This window comes from Propithecus coquereli, unplaced genomic scaffold (genome assembly GCF_000956105.1).
Source record: "Propithecus coquereli isolate 6110/MARCELLA unplaced genomic scaffold, Pcoq_1.0 Scaffold44, whole genome shotgun sequence".
In the NCBI taxonomy this organism is placed as follows: Eukaryota; Metazoa; Chordata; class Mammalia; order Primates; family Indriidae; genus Propithecus; species Propithecus coquereli.
The window spans coordinates 12,702,040-12,713,905 of record NW_012150174.1 but is presented as its reverse complement, the minus strand read 5'-3'; the positions used below and the strand labels follow the sequence as shown (position 1 = coordinate 12,713,905).

At 41.5% G+C, this 11,866-nt stretch overlaps 1 protein-coding gene across 1 annotated transcript; it reads left to right on the top strand.

The window, feature by feature from the left end:
* Positions 1-9,365: 9,365 nt before the first annotated feature.
* LOC105818326 (olfactory receptor 10A4) lies at positions 9,366-10,347 on the top strand. Its single transcript, XM_012654284.1, has one exon. It carries the CDS (start codon positions 9,383-9,385, stop codon positions 10,328-10,330), a length of 948 nt encoding a protein of 315 aa, XP_012509738.1. The 5' UTR covers positions 9,366-9,382; the 3' UTR covers positions 10,331-10,347.
* The last annotated feature ends 1,519 nt before the right edge of the window (positions 10,348-11,866 follow it).

The following is an 11,866-nucleotide window of genomic DNA, read 5'->3' as shown; positions in this document are numbered from 1 at the left end:
CATCTCCATGGAGATGAAATCCAGTTGCTGAAGTGGCTATTGGAAAGCTCAGTGGAGAGAGACCTCTCGCTACCACCTGCCAAACTCCTGTGCCTGCCCATTGCAGACTTACATTGTTTTTCTTATTGGTTCAATTGGTATTTTAACACTTTTGTGCCCAAGTTTTTCTAGATATTCCATTCCTGTGTGACATACATTGTGGATAATGTGAAACTGCTAGTAATTTTACATAGGACACACATAGCAAAAGAGAGCAAAACCCATTAAAAATCATCTCGTATGTCTCTTCTTTGGGGCAGATCAGACTCTCCATTTATCAGGTAGAAAATCCTATGATCCCTCGCAATGCATAACTCTCCTCACTGTCTTAGTTCAGTTCTTATGCCCTGAAGCAGTGTTAGTTCTTTTAAGCTTACTGCAATGCAGTATGCAATGTAGGAAAGTGGATCAATAATTCACATGTATATATTATTCTTACCTATACACATCCATTTCAAGTTTATCAAGAGATAAGTTAAATTTTGTATGTACTATTCTGTGCTTATTTTGACATGTTTGCCTTCCTCTAGCCCATGTGTAACTCCTGTAACTCTTTGAAAATAATAACTGCACAAGTGTTTCTGTTTTAATATGACATAGGCATTTCTGAAAAATTTATGTTATGTAAAACTCTGCACTAAAAATATCATGGGGAAATAGGGTCAGGGTTAAGGTTATACTCAAAATATTTGCCACTTTGAAGCCAGAGCATTAATAGAAGCAGCAGTTGGTACCTAGAGAAACAAAACAGATTGCCCAGGCAGGCAGTTCAGTGAGGCTAGAGGTTGCCTCAGTAGATATTTAAAATATACGGTAACAGTGAAATGAAAATAATAGTAGTGCTTTAATTAGAACAACAATGTTTGATGCTGAGACAATGAACATGGATTTGACAGTCTAAACCAGTGAAGGAGTCCTTAGGTGATCATGGGAATAAGTGCCACTTGCCAGGAGCCAAATGCCACACAAGCAAGAGGTACCCCCAATGGATCACACTTGGGTAGGCACACTTTTAAATTTTTCTGAAAAACAGCTACAGGAGCTCCTGATGCCAGAGCCTAAGGACATTCATCTTATTGTTGAAGGGTATCACTCTATCTATTCTGGTTTGCCTTGCTCAAGAAAAACTTTCACATTGCAATGAAATCATTCTCTGATTTTTCAGTAGTGTATGAAAGATGAATAAATGGATGGGTAGTCCAGCTGAGAAATGATGGTGACTTGGAGTAGAGTAGTATGAGTGAGAATCAATTCTAAATAATTTTTGGAGGAAGAATTGATAGGACTTGCCAGCAAATTACATGTGGAGAAATGCACTACTCAGGAGAATGGGGCCACCACAGGGCCTGATGTCCAGCCAGCCCAGTAGCCTGGGCCACGGGGCGGGGCAGAACCTGGGGAAGGGCGGGTGGGAGGAAGACAACTGGAGAATGCACAAGGACTCTTGTCCAGGTTGCCAAATATCACTGTGTCTGGCTCCCCCAGCTCCCCCGGCTTTCATTTGGACCCTGGAAGCAGGAAGCCCCTTCTGCCACTGACCCCAGACCCAGGCTCTTGATGTCCTCTCCAGGAGAATCAGCCGGACCCTCCCGGGCTCTGAGGCAGGGACTCGCCCCCCGTGTGCCTCTAGGGTCTGGGTTGATGTAAATCCAGACCTGAGGCTGTGGCCCACAGGTGGGCTGAGCAGGTCTTTGGGATAGCCCAGTGCCCCTCATGCCAGCCGGGGTGCCTGGGTCCAGCAGCCCAGGGCCCACCGGGGGCAGAGTTGGACTCTAGGTCCAGGCCATGGCCTGCATCAGGCCCTCAGGGAGAGGAGAGGGGCTCGGGGGGTTGGGACTCCTGGTCGCATGCACCCTGGACTACAGGGAGCCGGAAAGTGGGGTCTCCTGTTCCACCAGCCTCGAGGACCTGCGGTCAGTATTGCACTCGCTGTTTTTATAAAGGAACTTTGGAAGTTTTTTTTTTTTTTTTTTAAGGTTGGGCTGGCTCTTAGCCACAATGGGGAGTGAGTGATGACAACCATTTGGTAGCAGCTTGGCGCATCCTGGGGTTGGAGGTGGGAAGACAAGAATAGGCAGGGAGAGAACTCAGATCCTTCCAGAGAAGAACAGGCATGAGTGTAGGGAGTTACCTGCCCATTGGGCCTGAGTTCATCCAGACAGAGTTAGCAATGGCCACCCACCTCTTACTTCCAGATGGAGGTGGGGGGTGTGGGTAGTGACTGACTCCACTGGTGACTTTAAGTATCACAAATGTCTTTTCCCTCTGAGGAGAGGGAGCATACAGAAGCCTGAAATTTGGGGACACCATCCAATTCTACTTCCACATAGTTTATTACTGTTAACTCCTGCAGGCCACGTGGAGAGGGTGGGGGAGAGGGTGGGGGGCGCTTAGCCAAGGCAGCACTTTATTTATAGAGAAATCCAACTCCCCCCACCTTCCCCTCTGCAAATGGAAACCCAGCTCCCCCAGGAGTCTTTTCTGACTCCCCCTATCCCCACCAAAGCTGAGTAGGGCAGTGGGTAGGGCTCCTGGGTAGGAACATTGATTCTGAAACAAGACCAATTCCCGTGGTAGAGCATAGGTGCTCTGGAGGTCTGGAAAAGATCCACAAGGGAGGTGTGAGAGATGATTTTCTTTTCAAACCTGAAGCTTTTTTCTTCATATCTCTATTATGAATCCCTTTCTACCTTTCAGGAATATCTACCCCCAAACAACAGGAATTGGACTTGCCTTGGGACCAAGACTTTCATCACAGTCCAGGTTTGCCTGGAATCATATATGGAGGCAAGGATGCAAGTGAAATAGACCTATTAAGGAGAAACCCGTGATTGAGTGGGGAAAGTTGAGTAAGAATGGAGAAGAAGCTAAGCAAAAGTGCAATTTCAGGTGAAATCCCAGACTCAGCCTGATCCAGAAGGGAACCCCAGAGCATAAAAAAAACCTCACAGCCTGTTCTCATCAGGTCACAGGAAGTAGGCTTTGGTACTCCTGCGTCAGTCATCCATTGGCTACTGATGGACTCTGGGGTGGGAAAGAGGGAAAAATAAAACTCCCAGGTACCTCTGTTTCCTGGAGAGGGTCCCCAGTGCCCAAGGGCAGTCTTCTGAAGGTTTCAGGTGCAAGCTGTTAGAGAGAAAGTTTACAAGTAAAGCTCATGAAAAATGTTCTTACCCCCCATGCACAAGCACGCACGAAAATTTTTGGAGGTGATAGGTGTGTTTATTACCTTGATACATTTTTTTATAAGAGTAGAGCTTGCAGAAGCTGAGGAAGGGGACACAGAGCTGGTGAAAGTGACTCAAAAGGACTGAGGAGCAACTACAGGCATCTACCAAAGTCCTCCCTTCAGAAGTGCTTCTAATCATCTGAATGTTTGAGTCAAAAAAATTCACAAGGCTTCTAACCAGGGCATTAAAAAATAACCACTGGAATCCCAACTCCAAAACACAGTTCAACATATGGTGACCTCTCCAACTTCAACATCTACACACCAGTGTGAGTTGCTGATACATTTATTTTTCTCCAGATTTTTCCATGAGCAATGTGAACCAAATACAAATATTCAAACTCATCTCTCAAAGATATGCACTAATTATTAGAAACAATAGAGTCAAACACATAAGTAGAAAATAAACATTTTCCTATTTAATTCATCATTTTCAAGGCACCTTTATTTTTCACAATAGTCGCAGAATCACACATCATTAGATAAGGCAGTGACAGTTCTTTTTCTTCATCTCCTACTTTCACAGAGACCCCCTTTGAGATTGCTGGGGCTGAGAAGGTAGCTCATGGTGATTGATTTACCTCTGAATGGCTCCTCTCTTGGCTACCCAAAAACATGCCTGAAGCCTTTAGGTTGATGCTCATAATAAGTTTATAAAATTATTACCCCTTCTCTCATAGATTGTGCCCAGGGAGAGAGGAAATGGTGGTGCTATATTTGCAACTACATTCTTTTCTTCTAGTTACATATTCATCGCAGTTGTAATTTCACATTTTCATATGGTTCTTTGATGTTTGTCTTCAAAGACAAACTGTATGTTCCATGAGGCCAGAGACCATGTCTTTTGAATCTATTATTAAATCCTTAGTGCCTGTTATATGTTATGTGTCCAATAAACATTTGTCAGATGAATGAAGAAACATTCTAAGTGGATTTTATGCATTTGTTCATTGGCCATTACAGCCTGTGTTTATGATTGTTCCTCCTCCAAATTCTAGAGAACAGAATTAGAGATGAGAGGAAGAATGGCAGAGAGAAGTCAGGTGGCCGTATCTACCCTCACACTATCTTTGGTTGTATCCAAGTAAGTGTGGGAGCCAACAGAGATTTAGAGTAGATACTAGACAAAGAAAAGGGTTATCAGGGGCAACAATAAATAGCTATTCTTTTTTATCCACTGAGTCACCTATCATCACTTCTTTTGGGAATATGGAGTATTTCCATAGAACAAAGGGCAAGATGAATGTGCCATCCTAATCAATTAAAATGGAAAAGCCCAAATTATGTAGGTAGGAGTGAGACAGAGGTCAGTATATTAAATGTGTCTTGTGGAAAAATTCAAGCACGTAAGCGCAGATACCATGCTAGATACCAAGCAAACAATAATGAACAAGTCAGATATGGCTACTACTCTCAGTAGGAAACATGCAATCAAATGTCTCTTTCAAAAGCACTGTGAGAAATGTTCAGATGTCCATTTGAGTCTTTGAGCCCTTATCAGTGGGGGAAATTTTATCCCACAGCGGTGACTTTACCTCACTCTCTCAAATCCAACTCCTATTCCAGAAGAGTTAGACTGTTGAGACTGTTAGTCAGACTTTCCTCTCCTCATCTTAACCTGGAGTTAATAAGCCCCCAAACAAAGAGCATCCCCAACTAACTGATAATGGCTGTTTATTAATAACCTCCATTTGGTTTAGACGATGATTAATGGATTCTCTTCCTCATGCTTGAAAACTTCTCCTGAGTCCACTTCAGAAATGCTCCTGAGAGCCAGCCTGATAGGTATCAAAAGTGAGGGGAAATTGAAAAATAATGCTGTTACGCTTCTCTACTCTCTCTCAGGTACAAACCTTGGAGGATACATAGACCACTGAGTTTTGTCCCTTTGCAATTATAGCCTCACAAGTGTAGGAAAAGTTGGAGCTGTAATAAAGTCCTTCCTCCGATTACAGGATTGCAGAATCTTCATGAATTTTTGCACTCTGGGAACCCCCTCCAAACTTATACCTGTCGGAAAATGAATCGATGTCTTCAGCAGAGGAAGAGGAAGCATTGGGGGAATCACTAACCTACAGTAAACAGCAGGGAATGAAATAGTCCTGAGACCTAACCTGGAATCCTCTAGAGGCCCAGCATAGAGCACAGAGCTTCTCTGGAGTGACGAATGCTGTGCAGCTCAGAGCTCTTTTACAGGGACTGACCCAGTCACAGCCCAAATTCATCTAGTGTGACTGACACAGCCCTGGGACAAAGCTTCTTTGAGAATGTGACAAAGTCACAGCTCAGAGTTCACCAGCAATGTGGACTGAGACAAGCAGAGCCCAGAGTGTCTTTGGCATGCTTGACACAGACACAGCCTAGGGCTTCTCTGGAATAACTTGCACAGACAAAGCCATAATTTAGGACCCTTGGACTGGAGTCACTCACAGGAACAGCCTAAGGCTGCTCTAGAATGACTGACACAGACCAGAGCTTCTGGAACTTATGCAGACAGGTGCCATTCGCAGGAGGTGAGTAAAGGGCGAGAGGATGGGACACAGACTTGAAACCTCTTGTAAAGAGGGTGATGGCTCACCACCAAAAATGCATCTTCTTTGACACATTTCTGAGAGACAAGAAAAGAGATCAGGGGTCTCAAGTAAAGAACTTGGAGTTTTATAGGACTTGACAAATTAGGGAACCCGAGAAAGGATAGAAAACAATGGTAAGATACCTATTGTGCTTCAGAATGCTCAAAGTGTTTGCATATATACTATCTCATTTCACTCTCACAACCACCCTGTCAGGGCATTTAGGGCATTTATTATAATTATGATTTTGCAGTTGAGAAAACCATAACTCGGAAAAGGTCATGTCAGTAGCTCAGTGTCTCACAATTAAAAAATATATAATAGCCAGAATTTTAATTATGAACTTACAGCTCCAAAGTCCTTGGAGTTTCACAAAGTTCCCTTAGGTATATTATCTAGTTCTTCCTTATTGAAACAAAACATAGAATCTCTAAGATGTTATGCCTGATAAGAGATGCTCTGGACAGAGAGAAGTAGCTGACCAGGCAACCTCAACTAAGTTTCCCCATAACTTTTCCTGCCCCTAGGGCTCTCTCTCCCTCTCTCTGATGGCTGCAGTCACAACTACACTTGTCAAATGTCAAATGTTCTGTGCTTTGTAAGACCAGTAGTAAACTAGTACCTGAATTATACTACATTGATGACATCTTTACAGCCATAACTACATATGCAGTTATAGGAAAGTCAATTCTTCAAAATCTTCCCAGCAACTTCCCTTCTATCATCTCTTCCATACTTAGTAGGGGGAAAACATAAAAATTAAAAGCAACAGAGAAAGATGAAAGGTATGAAAGAGAAAGAGAGGAAAAGATAGATCAAAAGAAGGAAATATAAAGGAGAAGATTAGAAAGGAATCAGGACAAACGAAAGAAAATATAGAATTACAACTACAGGAAGGAGGCAGATGTAAAGTCCTAAGTCAAGTTTTCACATTGTGTTTCTTGCAGCCCTGGGGCCTTAAGATGCAAGAGGGGGCCATTTTAGGGGACAGGACAAAAGCAATTAAATATTTGAGGCAGTGGCACACTGAGTGATGCAAAGCTATCATAATAAAGCTTTCAAATATTTTATCAGAAGATAGCAAAAAATTTAAACAAAATAAATGTTCCTTGGAAGATAACTTAATATACCACCTATAAAACAGACACTCAGAGACGTGACTGTAGGCTCGGCTAGAGATCAAATAGTGTAGTCAATCTACTGTAAAAATAATTAAAGCCTCAGGCTACTTTAAACACTGAGCACTTGGAGTTAAGCACTCTGCTAGGTGCAAAAGATACAATGATGAAAGAATAGATTTGTCCTCATAGCGTTAACAATTATAATAACATAAAAAGATGCACAGGTACACAATTATAAAAGTCTCTAATGGAGGTTTGCACAAAGCGTTATGAGAGAATAAAATAAAGAATTCCTTGATTCTGCCAAAGGAGGACAGGGAAACTTCACAAAGACCGCTTCAGCTGAGAATTGCAAGATGAGAAGAAAGTTCTATGTCATCGTGGGGAGAGGTGTGAAGAGAAGAGAGCTGCATGCACAAATGCAAGAAGGGTGGGCTGAGAGGACATGACGTGTGCAAGGAACAGAAAATATTTTGATGTGACTAAAGAGTAAGCTGTGTTGGGAATTTGAAGCCCTAAAAATAAGCAGAGATCAGAGAAAAAGACCTTGTTAAAGAGTTTGTACTTTATCCCAAGGGTAGTAGGGAGTGATTGAAAGACAGTAAATGCCTTAAACAGAGTCTCTGTCAGGTCACCAATACTTGGTGGCTACCTACCCCTGGAAAAATTACTCAACTTCTCTGTGTCTCAGATTCCCTGACTGTAAAATGGGCCTAATAATAGTAACTGTATCTTTAGGTTGTTGTGAGAATTACATAATACATGCAAAACACTTAGGATAGTATATGGCACTTGTTTGATCCTTCATAAATATAGTTCATTCTTACTATAAAAATAGCTGAGGTATCAAAGAAGTTTTCATAGAAGAAGCAATGCCCTGATTGAGTTTTTTTTAAATGAATAAGGATCAGCAAAAAAAAAAAAAAAAAAGTTAAAATAGCATTTTCTCCTTTTTTTTTTTCTCTTTACCTCCCTCCTTCCTTCACCACTCCAACTTCACCTCTTACACCTGCTCAGGATTTTTACTCAAATACCATCTTCTCAGTAAAGCTCTCCCTGACACTCTCCACACCCAAATGTTTATCACCTTCTCCACTACTTTATTCTTCTCCATTGTTTTTATCACCATCCAACATACTATATATTCTATTAACATAATTTGTTTATCCTCTGTCTTCCCTATGACAGGGTGAGTTCTATGAAGACAGAGATTTTTGCTTGTTTTATTTACTAATGTATTATCTTCAGTATCTAGAACAGTGCCTGGCACACAGAATTATCTTGTGATAATCAATATTTATTGAATAAATTATTTTGTCTTAGGGATTGAAGAGTAAAGGACACAATGAGTTTGGACAATGAGTTGGATAAGATTTTAGAAGGTAGATCTAGCAATATGTCATAATAATTGATGGTTAGCATTTACTGAGCCTTTATAACGTACCAGAGAATATGCTAAGTGCTTTAGATTTATTCCTTTATTTAAGTTTATAGTCATGAGAAAGAATCTCAGGGTCCCAATTTTGAAGCTTAGTTATTGATACAATGATGAAATTTTCTGTTTCTTTTTCATAGGGGTTCTTCCTATAGTCACACTTGCATATATCAGTTGAACTTTATTAACATGTAAAATGTGTGCTTCAAAATTTCTTGAGAGTCAAAACACAAGTTAACCAAGAGAGCTAATGAAAAGTGTATGTTTAACACATCCAGAGTCTGTCCACAGTTCTAATACTATCCTGATGCACACAGCTTCATGGAGAATATTTGGCCCTAGGATCAAGATAAGCTGTACTTCCTGTATTGTGTGTCTTCTTGTTTGTATTGCAGTTTTCTGAGTGTAGAAATGGAGATTCCTACAATATGGTGCAATCTCCTTAGTATGGGCTTCTTGAGACTCAGACACATTCAGGTCCCCTTCTCAGGAATTATTTGGTAATTGTTGGTTCACTTTCCTTTATTTTTCCTTCTAACACTTTTGTTTTGCAGAAAATACACCCTGCCTGACCTCACCACCTTTCACAGTGAGTCAAGACCCCTCTCTTCATAAATGCTTTCCTGGCTCTCTTAGCACCATGACCATTGAGAGATAGGGTGGGAGCATGACAGTGAAGCTGTGACTTTGACCATCCTCTACTGAGAAGAGAAAAGTCAGGACATGTAGAGATATCTATGGTATTTTTCAATTCTGGAAAAAAGAATAGAATTCTTCCAAAAAATTTCTGAATCCAATGGTCAAATTTTTTTATTACATTCTGGAGAGTATGTATGTTTGATCCTCAACAACTGTAATCAGAAAGGTGGAGTATGAGTCCACAGGTGTTTCCTTTTCTAAGGGTATGATAGAAGTATAAGTAACATATGAAGATTTTTCCTACCTTCCTAGAGTTTGAATGCCCAGTGAAATCCTGGGCAGAGGAATGATGTGGAAAAACTGGACAATTGTCAGTGAATTTGTTCTTATAAGCTTCTCAGCCCTGTCCACTGAGCTGCAAGCTCTACTATTTCTCCTTTTTTTGATCATTTACCTGGTTACTTTAATGGGCAATGTCATCATCATCCTGGTCACTACAGCTGACTCTGCACTACAAAGTCCTATGTACTTCTTCCTCAGAAACTTGTCCTTCCTGGAGATAGGTTTCAACTTGGTCATTGTGCCCAAGATGCTGGGGACCCTGATCATCCAAGACACAACCATCTCCTTCCTTGGCTGTGCCACTCAGATGTATTTCTTCTTCTTCTTTGGGGCTGCTGAGTGCTGCCTCCTGGCCGCCATGGCATATGACCGCTATGTGGCCATCTGTGACCCCTTGCACTACCCAGTCATCATGGGCTGTAAGTCTTGTGCCCAGCTGGCAGCTGCCTCGTGGTTCTCAGGGGTTCCAGTGGCCACTGTTCAAACCACATGGATTTTCAGTTTCCCTTTTTGTGGCCCCAACAGGGTGAACCACTTCTTCTGTGATAGCCCTCCTGTCATTGCACTGGTCTGTGCTGATACCACTCTGTTTGAACTGGAGGCTCTGACAGCCACTGTCCTATTCATCCTCTTCCCTTTCTTGCTGATCCTGGGATCCTATGTCCGCATCCTCTCCACTATCTTCAGGATGCCCTCAGCTGAGGGGAAACGCAAGGCCTTCTCCACCTGTTCCTCTCACCTCCTGGTTGTCTCTCTCTTCTACAGCACTGCCATCCTCACATACTTCCGACCCCGATCTAGCACCTCTCCTGAGAGCAAGAAGGTGCTGTCACTGTCCTACACGGTGGTGACTCCCATGTTGAACCCCATCATCTACAGCTTAAGAAATAGTGAAGTGAAGGCTGCTCTGAAGCGGGTGACCCACAGGACCCTGGGCCCTCAGAAACTGTGAGTGACTTAGATGGAACCTGAAGGCATGGAATGTAAGAGCAAAGAAAAGAAAAACAAATTCCTCAAGTGGGTTTTGGTCTCTACTCTTTCCAGACAACATGGTATGGTTGCTTGGATTCTGAACTTTCCACTAAGATCCATGTCTGAAAGAAAGAACATGAATAATGAAAGAAAGCACTGTAGTAGGCTCAGTATTCAACGTGACCATGGTACCAATGTCACTGGGGATGCTGCTAGTTTATGTAAGTTAGGATCCTCTGAAGGTTGATAATTTCACTACATTTTCATTTGTTTTAACCTTTTTTGAACTTCTTCATTCATTTCATTTTATAACCCCACCTAAATATTTCTAGGGTTTCTTTGTTTATAAAATAATAAAAAAATTAATAATGCTAATAAATAATAGAGTTGTTTCAATCTTTCACACTCTTTTCGACAAATTTTGAGTTTGAATTCAAAATTTCAACAAATTGTTATCAGCATTCAGCACATGTCAGGTCCTGTTTAGGCCCTGAAGACACATTGGTGAACAAAACAGATAAATTTCTTGCATCACAGAATATACATTCTAGTGAGAAAGAGAGATAATAAAAAGATACCTAGAACCTCCAGTAGTTTACAAAGTACACATGTTTAGAGGGCTAGAAATTGAAGAGTTTTTCCTCTGCTACCTCAGTCAGTCTGTGCCTCATCTGGAGAAAGACTGCTCGACAGTAACAACCTCCTAAATCTCAAGTGGTCCACCTGGGGTATGAGAGCTGCTTGACAGAAATGGTGCAGAACTCCTCAGTCAAGTATAAGTGGAGAAATTATAGGAAACTTCTGTAAATAACCCAAAGATTCTTTGTTTACTAGATTTTTTTCTTTAATCTTATTGTGATTGGATAGGATCAAGTGTGCTTTTCAAGCTTGCGTATCATTCAACCAATAGAGCAGCCTCTCTTTATGATTTTGTCCAGTGAACATACTCCAACTCTGGACTCAGCAAATAGCAGCCTTGGGTATGGGCAATGTAACTTTGTGTAAACATATTCCTAACAATTCACTGATAATTACAGGGTCAAATAGCATTTACTGCACAGGCATATACTCTCCAACAGCTCAGTAAACAACCCTACCTCTCTGTATCATGAGGTACAAGGACAAGTTTTGTTTCCTGCACAAGTTGTCCTTCTGCTCTGTGTAACAAGGGCTTAAGAAGGGCAGCCCATTCTCTAAAATAATCACAAGAATTTTCGAAGGAAAAGGCAGATCATGGGGTTCTATCTGTATGATGGCAATCACACAATTAAACAGATTTATACCATTAAAAATTTATAGTCTCCAGTTTTAGCCAAGCTTGAATTACTTCTTCACATTCCTTTTTTTTTTTTTTATTTCAACATATTATGGGGGTACAGATGTTTAGGTTACGTATGTTGCCCTTGCCACATTCCTTTTTCTTGAGCTTGGTATAATAGCCTAAATAGTGGTCCTTCCAAAGATGTCCACATTCTAGACCCTGGAACCTGTGAATGTGGTATACCACGCATGGTGA